At 36.0% G+C, this 26,901-nt stretch overlaps 1 protein-coding gene across 1 annotated transcript in view; it reads right to left on the bottom strand.

Moving 5' to 3' along the window:
• Positions 1–201: 201 nt before the first annotated feature.
• Positions 202–26,901, bottom strand: part of ghrhrb (growth hormone releasing hormone receptor b) — a 52,276-nt gene continuing 25,576 nt past the window's right edge. Inside the window, exons 4-13 of the mRNA XM_067374140.1 lie at positions 19,477–19,577; positions 16,944–17,041; positions 16,705–16,837; positions 15,889–16,042; positions 13,048–13,108; positions 12,831–12,900; positions 12,415–12,506; positions 12,011–12,140; positions 9,442–9,483; positions 202–9,350 (exon numbers count right to left, since the gene is read on the bottom strand). Coding sequence (XP_067230241.1) covers positions 9,168–9,350; positions 9,442–9,483; positions 12,011–12,140; positions 12,415–12,506; positions 12,831–12,900; positions 13,048–13,108; positions 15,889–16,042; positions 16,705–16,837; positions 16,944–17,041; positions 19,477–19,577 — 1,064 coding nt within the window. The 3' untranslated portion in view covers positions 202–9,167. The remainder of the gene's footprint in view (positions 9,351–9,441; positions 9,484–12,010; positions 12,141–12,414; positions 12,507–12,830; positions 12,901–13,047; positions 13,109–15,888; positions 16,043–16,704; positions 16,838–16,943; positions 17,042–19,476; positions 19,578–26,901) is intronic.

Raw genomic sequence — 26,901 nt, 5'->3', positions numbered from 1 at the left:
AACGCGCATAGTTTTGACAACGTTGTCATCTGTACACGAAAAATGCAAAGGAAAACTTTTCCGTTTTTAGTACATTGTTATTGTGTTAATGTACCCTAAATTTCCAATCATAGTTCCATTACCAGTGCCTATGGTAACTGGGTGCCTATTTACATATAATAATACAATGTCACAAAGCACAAAATAAAGATATTTACTCCACACATTTAACATTTAACAAAACTAATACACATCTGATAACTGAATACGTTAAGGCAGGTTGGTGAATGTAGCAACAATACTTACATTTAAGACAACAGAACTTACAGAAGTTATCAGAACGGGAATCCGTAATGTTTTGACAAGCAGAGAAAGACAATATACATCACAATATTTAAAAATAAATACATTTTAGCATAGCATATGCTATCATAATGTCAGAAAGTGACAAGTCTATTCCTGATTCACAGTCTTTTTTGTAATTTGATGGTTTTGAATTCATGGTCCCTGCAATGTGTTCTTGTCTGAAAACATGATTGAGCAACAAACAAATGTTGTGATAAGATTTTTTTTTTTTTACAATTGCTAACAAGCATTTACCAATACTTAAAGAACGTTTTCTAAACTCTTAACACAGCAGCACACCTACCTGTACATCACACAATTAGCCAAATAGTTAATTTTCTGCCCCAAACCATATTTTGTTAAATAAATACAAATCTAAATTTCAAAATGCAAAACATTTCTACATATTCTAAATATACTAACTATCAAAACATAGCAAACCTGATTGAAAATTGAGTCATTCTGTCAAAACACTAGCACTAGTTTTCTATCCAACATGCACATATAGTCAATCATTGCGCAATGATTGTCAAAATAACAGTAAAAAGTTGATGGCATTACGAAAACTGCATTACTTATGTTTCAGTTCTACCTGCAGAAAATATGAAATCCATTGTTTTTATAATTCAGTTTCCTTTTACTGCAGTAAAAGTAGAATGCTTACATGTAAGCCATTCTACATTTTTGGTTGAGTGTTGAATATGTGCATTCTTGGCAACATAGCAACATACAAGTCATTACTTTATAGAATGTACAGCAGAAAAAGAACAAGAAAGTAACTGAATTGCTCAGGGCAGCCACTAGTCAAATGGGTCCCCTATGCAGAACTTCAGTTGTCACCTCCATTGAAAATGCTTTCTGAGGTTGGGGTGGGGTGGAGTGTTGATGGTTCCCCCATAGAGCGTGGGATGGTGTCCCCTTGGTAGTTAGTGCCCTACGCAGACCGCATATATGGAACAGTGGTAGTGGAATTGTTGTAGTAAACAACATTGCTTTACATGAAGCTTTTACTGAAATGAAAGTGAAATTGCTGCCATTGATCAACAACAAATCCAACATACATGGCCTTTACTATGGAAGCTTTTTTTCCCCCACCACAGAATAAAAAAGTATAAAAAGGTAATTGTGACTTTTTATCTTACAATTCTATTTTTTTTCTTGCAACTGAGTTTACATCTCACAATTGCTTACTTTTTTCCCCCTCAGAATTGTGATATATAAACTAGGAATTAAAAGAGGAAAAAAAGAGTCATAATTGTGAGATAAAAAGACAATTACTTTTTTTCTCTCTCTATTCATGGCAGAAATAAGCTTTCATAGATTCCACATGTTTGAGGGGGAAAAGCATAGAGATGCACAATCCAGCACAAATTTTTCCTTCTCTCCCCGCCTCTTCTTCTCCCTTGTCCTGATCTAACTACTCCTCCTCTTCTCCATCTATTCCTCTCCTTTGCCAAGACATTATTTTTTCTCAAAGAGAAAGAATTCAAAGAGTCCTATTTTACTGTGTCAATGATAGAATGTAGAAAATAAATTCAACACCCGACTATGCCTCCAACTGAGACTGGAATCTGCTATTTCAGTGATCTGATACTTAAAAATACTTATCAGTTGTTTCAGTATGAATTTTATATACACTGCTCAAAAAAACATCTTGAAAAAACTTCAAATCTCAATGGGGAAAAAACATCATACTGGATATCTATACTGATATGGACTTTGTAATGTGTTAGGAACGAAAAGACACTACATTGTTTGATGGAAGTGAAAATTATCAACCTACAGAGGACTGAATTCAAAGACACCCGGAAAATCAAAGTGAAAAAAACAAAATGATGCAGCAGAAATTTCATTGCAGCAACTCAAAATGGTAATCAGTAGTTTGTATGGCCCCCACATGCTTGTATGCATGCCTGACAACGTCGGGACATGCTCCTAATGAGACGACGGATGGTGTCCTGGGGTATTTCCTCCCAGAACTGGACCAGGGCATCACTAAGCTCCTGGACAGTCTAAGGTGCAACCTGGTGGCATCCACCAAAACATAATGTCCCAGAGGAGTTCTATTGGATTTAGGTCAGGAGAGCATGGGGGACATTCAATGGTATCAATTTCTTCATCCTCCAGGAACTGCCTTTATACTCTCAGGCATTGTCGAATCCAGGACCCACTGCACCAGTGTAAGGTCTGGCAATGGGTCCAAGGATTTCATCCCGATACCTAATGGCAGTCAGGGTGCCGTTGTCTAGCCTGTAGAGGTCTGTGCATCCCACCATGGATATGCCTCCCCAGACCATCATTGAGCCAAACCGGTCATGCTGAATGATGTTACAGGCAGCATAATATTCTCCACGGCTTCTCCAAACACTTCATGTCTGCCACATGTGCTCAGGGTGAACCTGCTCTCATCTGTGAAAAACACAGGGTGCCAGTGGCAGACCTGCCAATTCTGGTGTTCAATGACAAATGCCAATCGAGCTCCATGGTGCCGGGCAGTGAGCACAGGGCCCACTAGAGGACGTCAGGCCCTCAGGCCACCCTCATGAAGTCTGTTTCTGATTGTTTGGTCAGAGACAATCACACTAGTGGCCTGCTGGAGATCATTTTGTAGCGCTCTGGCAGTGTTCATCCTGTTCCTCCTTGCACAAAGGAGCAGATACCGGTCCTGCTGATGGGTTAAGGACCTTCTATGGCCCTGTCAAGCTCTCCTAGAGTAACTGCCTGTCTCCTGGAATCTCCTCCATGCTCTTGAGACTGTGCTGGGAGACACAGCAAACCTTCTGGCAATGGCACATATTGATGTGCCATCCTGGACGAGTTCGACTGCCTGTGCAACCTCTGTAGGGTTCAGGTATCGCCTCATGCTACCAGTAGTGACACTGACCCTAGCCAAATGCAAAACTAGTGAGACAGTCAGAAAAGATGAGTAGGGAAAAAAAATGTCAGTGGCCTACACCTGTAAAACCATTCCTGTTTTTCGGGTCGTCTCATTGTTGCCCATTTGGTGCACGTGTTGTTAATTTCATCAACACAAAAGCAGCTGAAACTGATTAACAACCCCCTCTGCTACTTAACTGACCAGATCAATATCAAAGGAGTTTAACTGACTTGATACTATTCTCTGATTTAAAAGTGTTCCTTTCATTTTTTGGAGCAGTTTTTCAATACTTTTAAGTTTCTTTTGTTGCAGAAGTAGTGGTTTTATACTATATTTAAAGAATGGAACATTAGGTCTTCATTTCTGGCATGCTGTGTTTAAGCATTTGTAAATAAGATGAGAAAGATCCATGATTTTTGTATTGGGTAAGCTTGTATGAAAAGAAAATTTAAGCATTTTAGAAACACGTTAACTGACTGCATTTTGCATGAAAATGACAAACTGTGTTAATGGTATGGTCACAACAGACGGATGTTGTGCTAATGTGTTTAGAGTTTTGAAAATGTGATTACAGATTGGAACAGATAAAAGTATGTTAGCAATTGAAAAAAAAATAACACTATTGCACATTTCTATGGCACTGACATTACTGTAGTATATTCAAACTTTATACAGCCTATATACTGTATGTGTGCGTGTATAGCTTACATATGTTCTTTCCAGACTCACAAAAGACTGAAAATGAACATTAGTTCACCAAAAAATGAAAAGCACCCATGATTTACTCACCCTCAAGAGATCCTAGGTGTATATGACGCTCTTCTTTCAGATGAACACAATCAGAGATATATTCAAAAATAACCTTGCGCTCCAAAGATTTATAATGGTAGTGAATGGGGGCGTGTATTGAAGCCCAAAATAAATGCATCCATACCTCATAAATATAATCCATACGGCTTTAGGGGGTAAATAAAGGCCTTCTAATGCGTGGCGATGGGTTTTTGTAAGAAAAATATCCATATTTGAAACTTTATGATCTAAAATAACTAGCTTCCGCCAAACGACCTTACACATACTGCGCAAGTCGAATTGTGCCAAATGAATAAACGCGACGTGATGTATGACCAGAGATTGTATATTATAGTGAGATGAGAGTGTCTGAATCTCTTACCATTGGAGAAAGTGTAATGGCTAACTTAATCACGTGCAGCACCTCTCAGCCTATTGTGTAATGGCAGTGACATCAGTGCCCACCATTCAAAACTCCTTCCCTGCGTACCACCTATGTACCGCCAGAGCCGGAGCATTAGCCGTTATGATTTTTTGGCTAAAGGTTGCAGGCTTGCCTTCCAGTGGCTTTGGTATGACGCAGGACGTAAGAGTATCGTAAGTTTAGACACTTCCTGCGGTTCAAACAAATTTGGCTGTGCAACAAACTGAAGCTCCTCTTCTCTTATATCAAAATCCTCCGACAAATCTCTTTAAAGTTTCTCATTTTAGACTTCTAATTCGTAACCGGTGTTTTGTTCTATCCTCTGTGCATCCGTGTTCATCTTGGCATGCGTCAGGTCCGAGTTCACTCCGCTACAAAATGTTGCATATATGGTCGTCGGCCGTAAGCTAGTTATTTTACTAAATAAAGTTTTACAAAACCCATCGTCTGTTCATCTGGAAGAAGATACAGTATATACACCTAGGATGGACTGAGGGTGAGTAAATCATGGGATAATTTTCATTTTTGGGTGAACTAACCCTTTGACTTTCACATAAACTAATGTTGCAAAATAAAATGTATCTTATATATTGTGATAAAAGCACTAGTGGTGTGTTATAATTATTATCAATGTGGTAATAAACACTAATATTAATGAAATTATATTTATAATCCACCAAATAACTGAGCACAAATGTCTGCAAACATAGTATACATCACGTAAAATCTACTAAATACAGCAAGGATATTTACAAATACATTCAGCAACAACAACACTTTGAAACCAGATAACATTTTTACCAAACAAGAAACTTTACAGTCTAGTGCTCCAGATGTGTGCAATGCAAAGAATTCTTAAATAGACCATTTTCAAAATAGTATTATTCATTGTAATACTTATAACTGCTCATAATATCAGGAGTCATTCTACGAAACGGGTGCCATTTCCACTTTGCATTTTTCAAAATTTTCATTATGAACAAATATTTTTTAAACAAACCTACAAATTGAAAGATATGTTAATCCTCCAAAAAACATATTTTCCCATCTCAGGCACAAATCTTTGTTAATATTATCCTTTATATTTAGACAAGGAAGCCATTCTTGTACCACCCCGTCATGGACAATATGTATGCCATTGGAGTAGTTAAACAAGAAATAGATTTTTAAAATCTAATGTTATCTACTGTTATGCTTTTTAGAAACCATCAATAGAACGTCTGTAATTTAATATATATTTTTTAGGGGTGTGACGAGACAGGTATCTCACGAGACGAGACGAGACTCGAGATTGAGTTCACGAGACGAGACAAGATGGCGAAATACATGACTAGAAAAAATATTCTGCAAATGTTTTAACTAATCATCTTGTAATCAATGTAATTTCAGTTCTACTTTCTGAGTATGAATTATCATATGCAGTAAAAGACAACATACTCAAGCACTGTATACGTTTTGCTGCAAACTGGCTTCTCTCCTGTATGATTTCAGTCTCTTCAGACCTTACTGTACATGATTTATGAGCTTCTACAACCTTTGACCTCCTAACTGAACTCCTTTCCACAAACTGATCATAGAAATAAAAACAGTATAAATAAAAATGGTAACACTTTACAATAAGGTCTCATTTATTAACATTAATGTATTAACCAACATCAACTAACAATGAGCAATATATTTGCTACAGTATTTATTAATCTTTGTTTATGTTAGTTGATAAAAATAGTCATTCATTGTTAGTTCATGATAGTTCGGTGCATTTACTAATGTTAACAAATGAAACCTTATTGTTTGTGCTTAATAAGATTAAGAGAAAACTGTTATTCATTTTTATGGTAACACTTTAACTTACATTAAGTGCAACCATAATCGCACTCTCAATATTCAAAGTGCAAATAAGACCAAATATTTCTTTGATACAGAGCTAAGAGATGGTTACAACTACACTGGCCAGCCTAAAATAGCTTTCATATTGAGAGATATTTGTATTCATCAGGGAGCCGCTTTCAAAATGCATGGTATTGAAATCACGTTTGAATGCGCGCTCGCGTTTACTTTCACTTTCAGCGATCGCGCATAACTCTGTAAATATGGAGCTGCGAATACAAAGCAAAATGACATTGGAGGCGTAATGTAAACGTAGCGATGGCATATTCTTTCCAAATTATCCTAACACTCTGTCATGGCAACATCACAAGACTACTTTTCGCCTTGACGAGAAATCTCGTCACAGTTTAGTCTCGCATGACACAAGATCTCGTCACACCCCTAATATTTTTTATTTTTAGATTTTTAATCTTGAAACATGAATTTGACCTTTCAATGGCCTCATTGTTTGTAATGAAAAAATGAATTTACTTAAAAAATACAAATAAAGTTAAATTTTTCTGATCAGTCCACACATCAAGAACATCATTCAACATTAATTTATGTAATATTTAATTTTCTTTCCATAAACCTTTAACAAAATGACCCTGTGACAGGGTGGTAACTGATGTGATGGGGTGGTATGGACAAAGTGTTTCTTTATATAATCTGCTAGTTTTAAACTTTAAAAACTGGGGAGGGGAGACCTTCAAATTGACTAAAAAGTCAATATATTCAATAAATTCATAATAATAAAAAACATTTTGCATGACGGGGTGGTAAGTTTAAGCTTGAAGGGCCCTGCCTAACATGAAAAAGCAACAAATTAACAATGTAAAAAAAAAAATGTACATAGTTGCCTGCTTTTGTTCTTGGTGGCTATAAGGCTCAAATTATGTTACTTAGGCTTTGTGATGTCATTTAAAGGAACAGAGCATTATTTATAGATAAAACAAGTTAGTGTGACGGGTGGTAAGTCAAACTGAGGGACGTGCACAAATCAAAATATTTACAAAAAAAATAAGGTTTATTATGAATAAATATATTTTGTGTAAACAGGGACACACATAATCCTGAAAATAGTATATGTTTGAAAAAAATATATATCTTATTTGGTGATATTTTAGATGCAAATGTCATGTTGGTTAACATGGACATGTGAAATTGGCTATGTAATAATGAAAAATGATAGTATGCTAATCATCAAAAAAAGCATTTTATCATATATCATGTTAAAAAGAACACTTGAATTAATAACTTTAAGCTTTGGAAACAGACTTTGGGACATTTTTTGTGCCTTATGCATAAGGTGACCATATGCGCCATTCTCCCAGGACGCCTCCTGTCCAGGATTTCTAAGTTGCATAAAATGTCCCAGTTTAGGTTTTGTTTTCATATTTGCGGAAGGTAACGACTGAAAAATAATTTGACCAATAGCATGCATTATACATAATCAACCGATCGTGGCTTGCAAGAAGGCTGGATCTACAGAGAATGGTCAAAGCACTGCAAATAAGACAACATTTTAATGCATTGCATGAAAAATGTCAATAAGAACAGTGGCTTGCACAGACCTCAGTGTAGAAATAGCGTTCCTAAATCGCGTTCCGGGGGCACATCGAAATGACCACTTTCACAATTAAAGAGGCAAGGGCTCAAGCCATTTTAGGCAATTTAGAAATCCTGGACAGGATGCGTCCTGGGAGAATGGCGCATATGGTCACCCTACTTATGCATCTGATCAAATGTTGCTGACCCAAATGGCACCCGTTTCGTAGAATGACTCATGATTATTAATCGTCTTTATAATTTGTATCTACTTTGTAAGGTCTCATTGTACTAAGATTGATTAGTGTTTTATGAATATTTTTTCTTCTCAATAAATCCCAATGGTTTATTTAATTAAAACAAATCAGTTTGATTTGTAATGAATAAAACATTTTGAAAATACCTGCTATTTTAAGAAAAATACTTAAGCCCTGTAAAAATTGTATATTTCTTTACACATACAGGGCCAGCGCACTGTGCAATATGGTGCCTTGAAACACAATTTACAAAATAAAAGATTAAGAATATGAATGCCTTTATGAATGTAAAAATACCTTCTTTTTTAATTGATAGCTATTATTTGTGAAGAATCCAAAATGAGGTCTGTTTACTGTAAGGCAAATAGCTGTATTCAACATTTACACATTATGCAATCTCAACTTTCAAGGCAGGCAGACCAAAAGTCTCAAATGACAAACAATGGAGTGATAAATACAAATTACAGAGCAACACATTTAACAAAGTTAAATCACAATCATCATTTTCCACAAAAAGCAAGCTGCTCTTTTCCATATATGAAAGTTGTTGGGGATCACAAAATGAGTTTTTGGGTGAACTGTCCTGTATTGGAATTTGCTCTGTAAATAGTCAGTACCAACCATCTTATTTAAATGAGTAGTAGGGGAATGGCTTTTTGGGTTATAAATAAATTATATTTTTATCAGTATAGAGTTTAATTCTTGTCTCGATGTGTAGAAAAAAAAGAAGTATATCTTTGGATTGTTTAAGCAACCGTTTTATAACCTTATCACAATGCTTGAATTTGCAGGAATTTTAACATTTTCAATTGATTTTACCTTGTGTCTTATGGCATAGAGCAGGGTTCTTCAAATCTGGACCTCCTGTCCTTTAACTCCAACCTCCAACCAATCAAACACACCTGCGAATCAAGATCTTCAGGATTACTGGAAAATTACAGCCAGGTGAGTTTGATCAGGTTTAAAAACTAACACATGCAAGACAGAGAACCTCAAGGACCAGAGTTGAAGAACCCTGGTTAAAAGGTTTCATCAAACAAAAAGAGAAAAGGGGAATGAGGTGAATTGGAAAGACTAGTTTTCAGACGGTTGACACACTGTTGTGGGACTCGGTTAAGGGCAGCTCCTTAGGGCTGGATTTCTCTAAAACTGAGATTTGTGTGACTGTGCTGCTCTCAGTAAAGAGGGTTCGTCTTCTCTTACTGTATCTCAAATAATTTTGTGTCTGCCACTTCCACAGTCTCTTCTTTATTTCTGCTTGTACCTGAAATGGAAACAAATTAATGTGCATTTTAAAATCAGCATGCGTTTCCTGTTTTACACACATTTACAACTAGGAAAAACTTGTGGCTTACCTCTCCATTGAGAAAACAGTATAACAGAGCCACAACAAAACCCTGAGATATACAGAAACACAATATTACAGTCGGTCAGTAAGAGTGAATTAACACATCACAGAACGTCTCAATTTAAAAACAACAATAATAATAATACTAATACTAATAAAATAAAATAAAAACCTTTGCAGTTATAAGTTGACATTATATTATTCAATATTTATTTCCCATATTTTATAACCATATATAATTTATGACATAATATTATGTGATATACATTATATATGTTGCTAACATATTTTAAAGTGCCCTTATTATGCTTTTTTACCTTGCATGTGGTGTGTAATATATCTGTTTGTGAATGTAAAAGGTCTGCAAAGTTTCAAAGATCAAAGTGCATGATAAATGGATTTATTGTCTCCAAAAAGACAGAACCCATTCTGAACTGCCTGAAACAAGTCATCCGTAATTCCAGCCTTTAGCTAGCCACACACTACAAGATAACTGGGCCAATTTTGAGCCCAATTCTGCCCTTCCAAAAATCTTTCCTGATTATAGTTCTACCGTGATGCGTGTTAAGAGTTATTGAATCTGCTCGGAAGAACGTCGGGGCCACGCCTATCTCACATTGTAAATATTCAACATGTTGAATATTTACGATCAGAAATCCAGTTGTGTGGGGGGAACCCAGAGGACAAATGCACATGCACTCTGTAGACGAAATGATACCAATTCAAAAAGCAAGCTGACGGAAGTATAACAACTTCATTCAAACCTTTTTTTTCCTCACAAATTTTCTGTAAAAAGCAGTCTAAACACCAATATCACCAATTCTTCTTGCTCGTAATCCGCCATGTTTGTTTACTCTAAAGTCACGTTTGACTGTGAGAGATTTTGCGAGATTTATGTGTTCACAGTTGGGACTCTGGTTATTTGTGAATGGAATCTGTTAGTGTGTGGTGTGGAGGGCCACTGGCCTGCAGAGCTTAGCTCCAACTTGCCTCAACACACCTGCCTGGAAGTTTCTAGAATGCCTAATTAGACCTTGATTAGCTGGTTCAGGTGTGTTTAAGTAGGGTAATAAACTCTGCAGGACAGTGACCCTTCCAGATCGAGTTTGGAGACCCCTGCACTTGAGGAACAAAATGGTTAAATCAGATTTCTTATCGTCATGTTTGTGGTCTCTCACATTTTGAAAAAGCGAACAATGCGAACTTTGACCTGCCTTCAAACACTGTAGTTGTAGCTGAGGCCTGGAAGAGTTTGGTTCGTTTTGTTGACAAATCCACTTTGCATGCACTTCCAAAGGATGAGGACTGAGGCTCAAAATTGATACAGTAAAATACAGCTACTGCCGCATATGTCAGTAGCTGTTCCCATCACCCTGCTTTTATGCATATTTTGAAGTATCACATCAGAAATGAGTGATGGAAATTTCTATTAAAAATCCCTTAATTTGCAAAAAAGTTTGCACGCTCACTTAAAGTGGTTTTGGACTTGTGTGAAAAAGAGTTAATGCGAATAATGGGAGATGGACCAGTGTTGGAAACTTCTGCTTTATTGAACTGTTTCAGACACTGTGAGAAAAGAGGTGATGCTGCAAGGTATATTATGAGAAAATGTATATTGCAAAACCTTTTGTGGGATACCTCCAAAACAAAATTAGGAACCTTAAAAAATAGCATTATAGGTGCACTTTAAAGGGTTAGTTCTCCCAAAAATATTACTTACGCTCATGCCGTTCCAGACCCGTAAGACCTTCGTTAATCTTCAGAACGCAAATTGAGATATTTTTGTTGAAATCCGATGGCTCCGTGAGGCCTGCATAGGGACATTTCCTCTCTCATGATCCATAAAGGTACTAAAAACATATTTAAATCAGTTTATGTGAGTACAGTGGTTCAATATTAATATTATAAAGCGACGAGAATATTTTTAGTGCACCAAAAAAAACTAAACGAATTATTTAGTGATGGCCGACTTCAAAATACTGCTTCAGGAAGCATCGGAGCATAATGAATCAGTGTGTCGAATCTGCAGTTCGGAGTGCCGAAGTCACTTGATTTCAGCAGTTTGGCGGTTTGACGCGATATGCGGATTCATTATGCTTCGAATCTTCCTGAAGCAGTGTTTTGAAATCGGCCATCACTAAATAAATTATCATTATTAATAAATATTAATATTATTAATAAATAATCATTATTTTGTTTTTTTTTTGGCGCACCAAAAATATTCTCGTCACTTTATAATATTAATATTGAACCGCTGTACTCACATGAACTGATTTAAATATGTTTTTAGTACATTAATGGATCTTAAGAGAGGAAATGTCATTGCTGACTATGGAGGCCTCACAGAGTCATCGGATTTCAACCAAATATCTTAATTTGTGTTCCGAAGATCAACGAAGGTCTTACGGGTGTAAAACGGCACGAGTAAGAAATGACAAAATTTTCATTTTTGGGTGAACTAACCCTTTAATATATAATTGATGTATATAATGTAATCACATAACATTGTACATTAGACTGTTCCACAAGTGATGAGCATTGGTATGTGAATTTCATAGATGGTTGGTTGTGCGCACCTGAAACGGACCCAGGCCAAGTTCAAGAAAGTGACGAGCATTTTCTCCAGTGTTCTCTGGCAGGAAGGCAAATACCATGTAGTGCATGCCAAACAGAGGAATCAGGAAAAGAGTAGACTTGGCCAGTCTCCTACAAGTAAAGTATACATAAAGATCATCAACTGTGATGGCTGTAAATAAAAGCAGCCTGCATGTGCGAGTAAAAAATTGTTCATGATATCAAAAAAAAAAAAAAAAAAAACAGATACTTGCAACTCATAAATTTCAACATGACAATAATGCATTATTTCAGTAGCATGTGCACAGCTGATCCACATGTATTGGACAATTGTTTGTGAATCAAACATTGACACTTTTATATTAAATTGCTGCTCTTTGCTTTGAGTGTGCATTTCAGGCCTTACATGAAGTGGTTTGTATCATTGCCACCCATTCCCGGAGACTTCAGCTTCTGCACAAGAATCCGGATCACATTTATGAAGATGAAGAAATTGATCTAGATTAAAAAAACAACAACAAAAAAAAAAACAAGAATGCATCTCTGTATAATATATGAATAAAAAAGCTCATATACAGTACACATCAACACGATATGTTCAAATACAGTAGATACTTGTATCCAAGAAAAAAAACAAAAAAACACCATGACTAGGGTAAAAGAAAGTGTGTCATTTTGATATTATATGTAATTTTAGTGTAGAGCTCATGGCACATGAAAAATACATTCATAATACAGTATTGCAACCAATGTTTTCCACTGTATTCCAGATGTGGCCTCATATATATGATCAAATCAGCTGTGATTTATGGTTACTCATACCAGGAGAGATACTGTGATCGGTCCTTTGATAATCCACCAAAAGTAAGCAACATCTGTGTCATCCCAGCACCTGCAATGATTATTTATGAGTACATCTGTATGGAATCTGCACTTTCACAATCAGCGCACTATAAATCAAATAATCAGTATCACACACTAGTGTTACTGTCAGAAACGTGAAGTTTGTCTATATGAGTTTAGATCAATCTGGACTTACCCTCTGTTATCAAAAAAATTCCTTGCTAGAACCCAGATGGTCAGTATTAGTGTTGGTAGACCTAGAGGATACAGACAGAGGAATTGAATAAAGAAAATGTCATCAAATTGTAAAACATGTTTGTTACTCTGCTGAAACATATCAAAAGTAGGTTTCGTATCTTCTTTAAGAGCAATAATTTTGTGATTGAGATTTCTTTGGAACATACCAGAATTTCCTATAAAAAATCCTCTCTTTTTTTTCCATCTGATGCCTACAGGTGTCACCAATGGAACACAATACACAAGGCCACACTATCATGCCACTACACTGGACTACAGAATAGGGGGGAAAAAAACATTCTTGACAAAAAAATATTATGTGTGTCCCTGGACCACAAAACCAATCATAAGGGTCAATTTTTTTAAATATAGATTTATACATCTTACATCATTATAGATCTGAAAGCTGAATAAATAAGCTGATGTATGGTTTGTAAAGATAGGACAATTACATTGTAACAACAATATCTGGCCGAGATACAACTATTTGAAAATCTGGAATCTGAGGGTGCAAAAAAAAAAAAAAACCCTCAAAATGTTGAGAAAATCCCCTTTAAAGTTGTCCAAATGAAGTCCTTAGCAACAGGGACGTGCACAGACATTTTGGGGGGCAGGGGCTCAAGTGGAAAAAAGGGCACTTTTCATAATTATTTATTTAAAAAATAATGAACCCTTAAATATATTAAGACAACTTTGACTTCCCTGATACTCACTCAATTGTTTTATACTCCACAGATTTCTACAAAATAATCAGTTCACACAGAGACCATGGTCTTCTTCACTAGGTTTATCACAAGAGAAGTCAACACCAACTATTTTCAAGTAGATATATATTTAGAATAAATGACTGGACCAAGGAGAGGGACATAGTTTCACTAATAATTTGTTTATTTTGCACAAATCAATAAATCGTTGTAATTTTTTGGTGTTATTGGAATACTTCTTTCATGAAGTGGACAATTTTAAGATTTTACAATTTTACAATGTTAAGGTCCATTTTTGCTGCCATGTCTTTTACTCTAATGGAAAGAAAACTTAACCCTAGCCCTACACATTTAGATGGTGTTTGTTTTAAGCCTACTACCCTCCGTCTGTTTGCATCTGTAGATTTCTTCTAAATTAACCAAAACAAGCTAATCTGCATATATTTAAGCACATCAAGAGTTTTTTTTTTTTTTTTTTTTTCCTGAACTGTTAATACGTTATATATTATAACAAATGCCTGCAGAGGACGACAAAAGCCTGCTGATTTTTGTTGTTAGACAGCACAGCACGATCAAAGCCACCATGATTAAAAATATGTTATTAGCTAAATAATAATATTCGGCCACTTCTTTGTGATAGAAATGCTACAGCCACTGTAATTTCTTCAACAAGAATATATGGACAGAGCGAGGGTTTAAACTTTTATTGATGTATTATCCTGTGTAAGTGTAGATGTAAGAATAGCATTATGTAGCTGATGCTGTATTTTGATTTTAAAAAGTTTAAATAAACCATGCATCTTTAGAAAACTGTCTAAAAATGTGGTTCATGAATGTGCGTCCATGGAATGATCCTCTTCTTGTATTGACAGCCCAACCAATATCTTTACCATGGTTCAAAACGCAATGCATAGCACAATAAAATGATTGAAATTATAATATGACATAAATTTCATTAGTATCAAATCAGGCAGATGTGTTGATTGTGGACAAACTATTAATGCAGCGTTAAATGTATAAATAACCCTTAAATAGACAAAACTTTCAGGTTTGTGAACATAGGCTAGCCTACCTGAAAGAAATGCACGGGATGCATCCATCTAGGGCTTTTTTCTTTTTCGCTTCTCATCGCCAGACAGCAGTTGCATTTTTTTTTTTTTTTTTTTTTGCGGGAATAGTTGTCACAAGTTATCAACCAGCAGCAAACTCGAGGTGAAGTGGGGCATGGCGCGCGAGCGCGAGCGTGCGGGCATGAATGGCGTGTCGCGGAGCGAGGGATCTGAACTCGACAAAGCCGACCTGATATAGTATTTTTTTATTATTATTTGTTTTACACAGTAAATATATTTGTTTGACAGGGAAGCTAAGCGCAAACAGGAATATATATTCATTTATTTAAAAAAAAAAAAAAAAAGCACCCCAGAAAAAGGGCACTTTCTCTCGAGGAAGAAAAAGGGCAGGGGCTCAAGCCCCTTTTTTGTCTATGTGTGCACGTGCCTGCTTAGCAATGCATATCCACTCACAAAAAAAAAAAAAATTAGATATATTTACAGTAGGAAATTTACAAAATATCTTTATGGAACATGATCTTTACATAATATCCTAATGATTTTTGGCATAAAAGAAAAATCGATAATTTTGACCCATGCAATGTACTGTTGTATACATTGGCTATTGCTACAAATATACCCGTGCAATTTATGTTTGGTTTTGTCGTCCAGGGTCACATATAATAATATACACTACCATTCAAATGTTTGAAATTTAAAAAAAAAAGTTTGGAGTTTTTGAAAAAATAATATTATGCTTGCCAAAACTGTATTTATTTGATTATGATACAATAAAAACAGTGATGTTGTGAAATATTACAACAATTTAAAATAACGGTTTTCTATTTTGATATATTTTCAAATGTAATTTATCACATCATTCTGATATGTGGTTCAAACGAATAGATTTAATTTGAAATAGAAATCTTTTGTAACATTATAAAATGTCTTTACTGTCACTTTCAATTTAATGCAGTCTAAATTAGTAATTTTTAATCATATTATATAACAATATGTTCTCAAGTACCTGCTATAGTACCCACTTACCCCAGCCAATAAGTATGTACCACCAGAAATACTTCTTCTGTGAGACGAAAGTTAGAGCTAGAAGAGTCTGTAGATACATCCCCTCCACCAGCAACCAAAAGTAGTTAGCCAGGATACTGAACTGGAAGAAAGCCACTGCTGCCTTGCAAGAGGTCTGAAGAGGAAGACAGTATTAGAGAGTGTAATTGTTCTGTCAAGATGTACTTTATGTTCTTAGACTACATATACAAGACCATAGAAATTTGCCACAGCATGTGGCAAATTATAAAGACCTCTGCATTGCAAATTAAAGTATGATATTGTTGTAGTGCTCAGACATTTCAACACAGCATAATGTTAGAGATGAGACATTAAGCAGTGCTGATAAGAAAGGGCACAAATACCATCGTAGAGCAGGGGGGAAGAAAAGCGTTAGCTATGCAAGAAGTGTTTTTTATACTTCAAAGAAGGTGTTTGAGTTCTAGCGGAGGCAGATCTTGAAAAGTGTGCCTTTAAGGCACCGATGAGTCGGCTGATACTGACGGGCAGAAAAATGGATGCAAAAAATGTGAAGTTAGTGTCATTATGCTGACAGAAACTGGCATGAAGCTTTGTACGTTTTCAACTGTTCCAGATGGATGCTGCAGCATCATGCATTGTGACCTAATATGTTCACTACTGACCGCAAGTCTGACGCGGAACATGAGCTTTGAAATGTTAAATCGCATGCAGTAGCTCATTCATTTGAATGACGTATATTATATTATATATATATATATATATATATATATTATATATAAAAATCTACATGAATCCGTGACAGTTGGCAAGTCTCACTGTTGACATGAAGCAGTGGTCCAGATTCTCGTCAGCAAAGAGAACTGCATCTTTGATGAAGATCGCACTGGCTCGCAGGATGAAGGAGGCGAACAGATTGATGTGAATGTAGTTTCTGGTGCAGTGGAACTTCCTGTTTTGGGCAGGGTAAAATTGATTGCCAGATTATTATAAAAAATTGTCACAAAAACCTTACTGATTAAAATTGCTACTGATCTTTGTGAGGATTCTTACAGTACCTGAAGGCTGTAAACACAAAGATGGCGGAGATGAGGGAAATCAGAGAGGTAGCGTAGCCCGCAGTGTACACCTGCCTGAAAGTGGAGTAATATGTGGTCTGGAATAGAAGAGAAAAAATAAAACATAAAAAGAACATTTATAAAATTATGAAAAAGTCTTTTCAATTTGATTGGTGCACATCAATATATTTTTAACAACAAAACTAATATTTGTTGTTATCTGACCTTATTATTACACACAAGTAGAACAAATTTCAGTGTAGATTGTTCGGAAATCTATTCTACACTGTCCCACTGTACTGAATGTGACAATTTGATAATTACATTTGAATAATTTCAATTCAATTTTAATAATTCTAAACATGTAGATTTCCATGAATCATAGAGGGTATGAGGGTGGATGGAGAAAAGAAGAGTCTCACCGTAAGGTTTGAAATATGGATGTTATAATAGATGTTATATTCAACCAATGATAGTGTGCAGCAAAATGAATTAAAAATTAATGATAAAATAACAACATTTATTCATTCTGTTGTTTGTTATTTATGCCACAACCTCAACGCAGCTGCCAATCAAATATAAATAGTTATGTTGAAAAAAGAATATATATAAAAAGTCAAATGTATTATTTTAAATTATTTAAACATATTCATGGAAAAATGGAAACTTATGAATAAATGTAGCACTCCATCAGAGGCCATTTTTATTGTTACCAACCTGTGAACTGCACGCAGAAGATTGTGGGATATCTTAGACAGAAAAGGCCCAGCTAACAAAGAACATTCCCAGAACTTTGGCTAATGTTCTAGGAAGGTTCTCTCAAAGTTATGAGCAAACATTCTTCCATTAACATTAATTGAGCTTTCTTTCAGTTATCTGCTCTTATATAAGGTTCTCAAAACATTAACACAAAAACATTATGGAACTTTTTTCTGAAATGTTTTAGTTGGACATTTAAAGTTTTTTTTTAAATGTTACTAATTGTTTCAGAACATTCAAAGAACATTAAATAGTAAATTTCCTATAATACAAAATGATAAAATGAAATTAAAACATTTTTTTAAAAAATTGGGCCCGGTTTCAAAGACAGGGCTTAGCCTAAGCCAGGATTAGGCCTTAGTTCAATTAGGGTATTTGAGTAGCTTTTATAAACGTACCCTGGAAAAACACATTACTGGTGAGCATCTTGAGACAAAACAAAGGCTCTGACATATATTAAGATATCTCAGTGCAAGTTACTTTCAGTTCAAGCGGCTCAAACATGCATTTTAGTCCGAGGCTAGCTTAAGCCTTGTCTGTGAATCTGGGGCTGGATGTTTTGAATGTTGAGAGAACATTCATAAATAATGTTTTTATAACTTAATAGGAATGTTAATAACAGGAAACACATTTTTGTTCACTGGGGAAATGCTTATAATGCTGTCTTCTAAATTCAAAAACAGATAAAGGCATCTTATTAGACAAGATGATATGCAAACATTCCTACCTCTGAATCCTGCATTTTTTAGTTTTGAGACAAAGCCAATATTAAAAGCAGGTCAGCTTGTTCTGGGATTAGAGCATATGCAACTAATTATACTTCAGGTGCATCTATAACCCCATTGCTACTTCCCCTGATGCAGGCACAGCTGAAAGTCATTATGAATATAGAGTTAAAGTAGTAGAGATTAAATTTAGCACTCAGGAGAGAGAGAGTATTATGTTCTTATCGGACTAATTCAACAACCGTTAATTGGTTTGTTCACATTAGGAACACTCTCATCTGTTTTATTCAAAGTAGTGTCTCTATTCTCATTACCATTTCAAAAAGAGAAAGAGATAATATAAAGGAATTGCCAGGCAGAAGAGGGGATATTTATGCTTCGAGGTGAGTAAATCATTTTTAATTCGATCCAATCAACTCTTTAACAAAAGCAAAGTGGTCTTTCAAGTTGCTCAACAAATAAGCTTGACTGAACGTGTCCATGTATGGTGCCAGGTGAACGGGCGTTTTCAGTTCATTCTCTATGGGAGCTGCATAAATGCTTTCGTGGAAGAATGTGAAGCCATGACAGTGCAAAGCCCCTTTTAGACAATGTTTTAAAAGCTAAGAAACACTCAACGTTATGCAAATAAGAGGCGAAAAATCCAGGACAGGATCTTGGAAACGTAACAATGCCCCTGCTTGCTTCCGTGCCAGTGAACACCAACTGAAATTAGGGTAAAAATAACTACATACTGTATATAACTACATCTGATGGAAAACTTGAGCAAACCAAAACCCAGAAGCCCCATTTTTTGGAGCAATAAGATCACAGCATTTGTTTTGTATTTCTACTTTAACAAGTACTTTAACAAGTACAAATACAGAATGGTTATGGGAAAGATTCTTTGAGGATGAAAAAGAAAATACTGAAAAAGAAAAATTGGTATAGAAATAATTTTCACTCAGAAATTGATAGTAAATTTCACAAACAATTACAAAGAAATGGCAAGTAACACATTGAATTAAATGAGTAATTTAAAAAATAAAATAAAAAAATGACGTTCTCACCTCTGTTTCTGATTCCACGTCCTCCACAATCTCACAAGCATTCCCATAGGATGGGTAGATATCTGTCCAGCCATTCTTGGTGCAATTCCTAAGTATGAAACCTGCATTAAAATAATGTTAAACATAATGATCAGCTTGTAACATTGTATAGGCAACATCTTAATACATCATTTGGCAAAAAGAATCTGATAAAACTCCAAATACCAACAGCTTCTCATTATATTCCCTGTGACAGATACACCTAGTACTTTTCAGTGGAATTATTCACAAAATCAAAACAGATGTTTCATTTGTCCTAGATTTTAACCCACATTATATGAAATGTTCTATGAAGCTACTGTATAAGCTCAACACAAATAACCTTAAATACCAGGATGACATTGTCTATGCTACAGTAATCCACAGGTCCTTCTCTGTAGCAATTGACAATAAAGGGATTATGTTTTTATTAGTCTGCCAATACCTTTTGTTATATTTTATCATATATAGATGTGTAGATTGAGAGCTCAGATGAAATTCTCAAATCAGTCAGGTTTATACACAATGTTTTATCAGCTTGCTCCAGCATGGGGTTTACTGTATGACACACACGTCACAGTAAAAAGAGATGAGATTATCCCCTAAGGCTATGGAAGACAACGTAAAATAGACAGCTACAAAATCAGTATTTGAAACTGAGATAAAATAAGAAAAAATAAGAAGGCAGTAGGTTTTAGACTCTTTCTGCAGGCCTTTATGATTGAGTCATTATCGAGTAATTCACTGAAACGATTCATTCAAAACAATTCATTCGGCAACAAAACAAGTGATTGTCTTTTTTAATGAGTCAACAAATCATTCACATAAACGATTAATTCAAAAACGCTGATTTGTTTAGAAACAAAACCTAAGTACTGTTGTACTGTTTCGTTTTACGGAGAACTAACTGCATTAGGCCTATTATGTAAAATATACCAACATGTAAGCTACTAAATATTTAATATATTGTTTTTACAAAAAACAATATCACATTCACAGTTGTGTTATTGGTCTGACTGAATATCATCACTGAAAAACAGCACTCTATTTGACTAAAGCACTTAAACCCAAATCAGTAAGGGAGCACCTATTTGATTGTTCAGAAAAGCAAATCGAGTACAATGTAAGAATCAAAGACCTCTTTCTCTTGAAAACCTTGTAATTGCACATTACAGCTTCTGGGTTCTAAAGCCCACTCAAACCCTAATTCACTGTGTGCCGAGGGAGTTAATCATGTGCTCCAAAGACGAATGCTCTCTTCTTTTCTATCATTCTCGGTAGGAGATGGTCAATTTAAGCAAAATGATCCATTTGAGCATTGAGGATTACCAGTGTTGGGCAGTAACGTGTTAGTACTTTTTACAGTAACTAATACTATATATGTAACGCATTACTTTTTAAATTAATTAACTCCATTACCATTACCATATGGTGCATTGTACGTTACTTTTTTAAATTAATTAATTTTGGATGAAGTGTAGACTACAGCCTAACCTGTTTACAGCAGCGACGCATTGTAGGATTGGTGGATGCCAACCACTGTAAATACGAAGACGCACTGTGGGCGTGTTTCCGTTTATTCAAGTATGTGCGGCAGTCACGGCGAGTCAAGGCGAGAGCAAGACGAGTTTCTCAAAGTGGAAATATGCTCATTATTTCACTTTTGTTGAGCATAAAGACAAAAACCTTTTAGTAAAATGTAAGCTGTGTCTTTCTGGTTCGAAGGTTCTATCTACTGCGATAAACGTGACATGTTGGATTGAAAATATGTGAAATAAGTTTTTCTAGTCAACTAGTAGTTGTTCATTTAAGCCATTAGTTGACTAATCACATTTATATTCATTTAATTTCTTAAATACTGGAGAGAATAAACCAACAATGAGCGTTTATGTAATATAGGCTATGCATGCATAACGCTTGCCATAAAGAACCAGCAAAAGTAATGATTATGAATATGACGAAAAAACAGCAAGGAGACATTTTAATTGTTAAAAATGTAATATTTTCTGAATCAGTGTCGGCTGCAAAGATGAAGTTGACATTGCTGACTCTCGTCATCTCCGCACTGGACGCGCCTAGAGAGAAAATGCACATTTCATTCGGATTACATAATCAGAGTAGACTCTTTTCGTTTTTAATTATTTAATTTTAAAGTAGATATTTCAAGCTTTCTATCTATCTATCTATCTATCTATCTATCTATCTATCTATCTATCTATCTATCTATATATATATATATATATATATATATATATATATATTTCTCATGTCTGCGAGGCAAGCAGCCTATACGCTGAGTTTCAGTTAATTTAGCCTATAAGTCGCGCTCCAGTTCACGCGCCAGTGATCGCGCGCGCATCGATGATTATATTGCCTGCTATATTTGCTTCTTATTTATTAAATCCAGGCAATTGGTTGATGAAACATTGATTAAAATTAAGATACAATTTTTACAAAACGAAATTCACTTTAAAGAGAGGCTTTCTATAAAACAAAACTTAATGAAGTGGTCAAAATCATGTCTGACCCACTCCATGACTCCCGATATATTGCGCATCTTATGATGCATCTTACTCATGCTGTTCACTTTTCATAATCAAGTAAATGAATTTAAAACATAGGACTATTTAAACATATATATGAAACTACGTTTTTTTTAAATGACAGTACAGAGAAATTTCATAAGCAAGAGCGGATCATGAGTCACGAGTTGGATCAAGAATTATTTATTCTTAGACTTATATTTAATAATGGGGGCATTCAAGTTATTTGACATTTTAATTTTTTTTTTTAAAGTAACACAATAGTAACTTTCCCTGGTAATTAGTTACTTTTATAATGATGTAACTCAGTTACTAACTCTGTTACTAGTTGTGAGAAGTAACTAGTAACTATAACTAATTACTAATAACGTGCCCAAAACTGAGGATTACTGAGAATCAGATGTTCCCTCTCTGATTGCAAAATACTCTAGAATGAGGGATTTTTTGGACTTTTGATTGGACTATCAAGCGGTGTTCAGAGTATTAAAGGGGACTTATTATGCAAAATTCACTTTTACATGGTGTTTGAACACTGATGCATGTCCACAGTGTGTGCAAACAACCAGACTATAAAAGGTAAAAATCCACTTACTCCTTTTTTAATAATATCCATAAATCAGAAGCAGTGTCTGAAAATGCTCTGTTCCAGACTTCCCTCTAATGTGACATCACAGTAGGGGCAAGGTTTGCGTCACATTATAGATCTGCGTCACTTGAACTGTTCTCTGAGGTGATTCAGATTCAGCACAGGACTCTTCTCTGGGGTAGGAACAGCAGCATTGACTGCCCCCACAGTAAACACTGTCCCTTCCATCCCTTTTGGCATGGAGGACTTTACCTCTGGCTTACTTGGGGTGCTGGGTAGGTTACGGAATTTGTGAGAGCAGTTGTGAAGAAGCACTCCATAGCTTGCCAGCATCTGCATCTCCAACAATCGTAACAATTCAGTGGCTATGGCACAATCTATAGGGACCCCATGACGTCAGTCTGACTGAATGGGAACGTTTAGGTTACTAATGTAATCCCTGTTCCCTAAAAGAGGGAATGGAGATGTTATGTCCCTACCACAGCCCTGAAACACAGCTGAATGGCCGGGATTCTGTCTCGGCTCCTCAGCAAAGCATGAATGAAGTTGAGTAATGCCAGTCCTATTTATACCCGTAGGTACGGGTAGGTGTGACTCGATATGGAAATCTCACTGCCCAATGTTCATTGGCTTGTTTTGTTACCTCTTGGAGGTGACTGGGCTCCCAGGTGAGACCCCATGATGTCAGTCCGACATAACGTCTCCGTTGCCTCCATCAGGGAATGGGGTTACATTGGTAACCTAGATGTTTCCTGAGAGGGGAACGAGATGCTGCGTCCCTTTGCCATACTTCCCGAATGCCTGGGAGCGGATTGCTTCCGCCTATCAGAAGCTGACACTGCTGTATTGCAAGCTTCCACCTTACGCAATCACAAGTCAAGAGGTGACGCAGCACCAATCAAGTTGGGCTAGTTGCACACATGCTTCAGACAGAGTCACACAGAGGCATACCCCAAAGTGTTGTCATTGGATGCAACGTCTCGTTCCCCTCTCAGGGAACCATGGTTACATGTGTAACCTGAGACGCTGTTACCGGAGTATCCGAAGCACAAACTGTAAAGGCTCTGCCCTCTTCTGGAAGGGAGGCAGGGAGCAGCAGATCTTTTGCATTTAAAGGTACACACATGAAAACAGCATGTTATTTCTCTGACCCAAATAGGGGCAAAACTTCACAGAAACAATATGGGGACACCAGAGACTTTGGTGATATAACATCTTGTAAAAAGTGGCATAATAGGTCTCCTTTAAAATAGGACTTGAAGTAGTGAGGCCACCTGCCACTAGGACACACATACAGTAAAAACCTGGTCAACCATGTAAATCTGATTACACTGAGTCCTTGTGAACAAGGAGGTTATGTCATTGTTTAAGTTGTAGAAATGCCCAGTCATCCATGATTTATTTATTCAGTGAGTGCAGTGTCCAATTACAGAGGGGTTACTGAGAGAAATGAAAAAGTATTGGTCATGCAATCTCAACTCATCAGCAAACATGAGGTGATTACTGATTTGTGAGCATACATGTTCTTAAACATTTTTCAAAAATGCTATTTATTTCTTTAAAAATAAGACGTTTTAGTGAAAGAGCAATTACAGAGTGCACCTTAAAAACCCAAAAATGAATATTCTGTTATAATGTAATCATCTCCATGCCTCGTGCCAGCCACGCAAGTTGCAAAAATGTCAAACAAATACAATATTGATTTACTGTTGCCTACTAGGTTAAATCAAGCAATGCTGATCACATCTGGACTCAGGGCATATTTGAAAAGAATAAGACATGTTTTTTACATAGTAGAAGAGAGCAGGAATAATCAAAACACATTTTGTTTTTTGCTCATTTATTCAGAAAACATTCGGCCTAAAACTTTGGCCTGCAAGTAATTTAATTAGTTGTGATGCTAAGCATTGTAACTGTAAACTGAATTCATCTATACAGGATCATCTATACAGGATTTATTTCATCAAGTAATTATGAAAGATCCTAATTTAAGGATATGAATTAAGGATATAGATTCATATTAAGGATATGAATTAATGATATGGACCAACTGCCCTGCAAGACATTTCTCTCATTTTGAAGAAATAAACTTCATCTTCTTGCTTATATATAATTATATATAAGCAAGAAGATGAAGTTTATTTTATATATATATATATATATATATATATATATATATATATATATATATGCAGAAGAACAAAGGACCACTACTTCTCATATGAACTTCACCTTGCACTCACAACATCCCTCTCATGAACGCTTTCCTACACGCACCAATCGTTATGCTTCAAAAGACATTGATTCATCCATCGGGGCTGTTGCTTGTTGTGTGGTTTTTCCAAACATATGGAAGCAGCAGCAGACATTAAACGGCATTATATGGACTCACAGATAAAATCTTTGTTTGTATTTATCTGAAGAAAGAAAATCATATACATATACATGATTATTTTTTGGGTGAGCTGTCCATTTAAAAATGTTTGCAAGAAAAAAAATTGATAGAAAATAGAGAAAATGAATAAAATAGCCTAAAAATAAGCTCATATTTCTGTATGCATTTGCATGATGCACTTCATTTAGACTAAGCCTTAGTTAACTCCGTAAGACTTGACATTACAGCTAACCTATAACCTTCTGTCTCCTCACCTACACTTATCTTGGCCATACTGAAGGCCTGCTAAGTGGGTGGTTCAGTGCTAGCTTTCCAATGGGATTTCTTTCCACTCGCTGTTTCTAGCATTACCATAAAGCAGAGTTCACCATGTACTGCAAGTCTCTCTCCCTGAAGCCACAGTGGGGGAAGACAGAGTAGTGAGGACCTGACCGCTGCTGCTTTCTGTGGTGGAGATGTCAGGCACTGGCCTAGGGGGATTGAAGAGATGGAACAACCAGCGCTAAAAGCTACTGCTATAATGCCTGCTTTAACCCTCTTTGATTTTTAATATTTTTATTATTTCCTTGGCACATTTTCAGCAAAATTTGGAGCAGAGCACTGTAGATATCTTCAGGTCCATTGTGTACTTATGTATTCACAGAGGTGTGTGGGGGGATGGAAAAACGGCATGATGCAGATAGCCGTTGTGTCATGAGTGTGTTGATTTTTTTAGCCTCTACATCGATTTCTCAGAAGCCCTGGAGTAGTTTTTCTGGGTTCATGATTTTTAAATGTTTTTCAGTGCCAATGTGTGTAACTTATGTGCATCTCCCATTTCCTGTGGTGCACTGAAAAATACTCTAATTTGTTATAGCCAAATGTATTATTTTTTCCTTATGGTTTGGTTTAAACCTTACATTTTGATTGTAAAGGTTCACCATGTAATAAAAAGGGCTAAGACAATACATAAATGCATCGCAAATCGAGAAATGATTCTGATATATGTATCGCAATTCTCTCTTGAATCGATTCTGAGCAGATGGCACAGCGTGCTTTATAAACAGACACTGATACTCTGCTTCCTTCCAATTCCTTACACACACCACTTGAACCTTCTATAAAATAATCATTCATAATCATTCGAAAAGGTTGAAGTAAATTACAAGGGTGTTTGCATTTGGGCGGTTAACATTATTCTTGCGTCATAAAAGCATTCTGAGGTGCAAATACATTGCCAGACTCAGTAGAACGCACAAGCGGTCTTCTTCGTGAGCATTTGAGCATGCGGTTAAAAAAATAGCCTAGATCGCCATCTGCTCAGCTAAGCTCAGAATCGATTTACGATGCATTTGGAAAATATCAGAAATGAGCCACAAATCGTGATGCATCGATAGTATTGTCCCAGCCCTATAATAAAAATGAACAAACAAAATGTGTTTGGTCTTACCCTGATTCACTATGATAGCCTATTATAAGATGTGTCGGAATGGTTTTCACGGGAAATTGTGTACATACGTCACACGTCTACATGTATACACAATTTCCTGCGAAAACCATTCTGAAACATCTCATAATAGCTTGAGAACAAAAGCAATGTTCTTCTGCACAAAGCATGCATAGAACTGAATTGTAAGGTAGCATGAACCGTTATCGAGCAACAGCAGAAATTAGCATGCTAAATGCTAAGTCTGGTCCTTAAGTAAAGCATCAAAGACATATTCTTTATGTATCCAGTGTAGTTGAAGCTGTTCTAAATCCCAGCAAAACTGAACATTAAACACTATCAAGTCTCCCACTTTTCCCAAAACACAAAAGCTTTAACCACTTACATGACTCAGCCGAACACGATCGCTGTCCAGCACTCTTCTTCGTGAGCATTTGAGTGTGCGGTTAAAAACTAG

This window comes from Chanodichthys erythropterus, chromosome 21 (assembly GCF_024489055.1).
Source record: "Chanodichthys erythropterus isolate Z2021 chromosome 21, ASM2448905v1, whole genome shotgun sequence".
NCBI classification, from domain to species: Eukaryota; Metazoa; Chordata; class Actinopteri; order Cypriniformes; family Xenocyprididae; genus Chanodichthys; species Chanodichthys erythropterus.
This window is presented reverse-complemented; position numbering and strand designations above follow the sequence as displayed.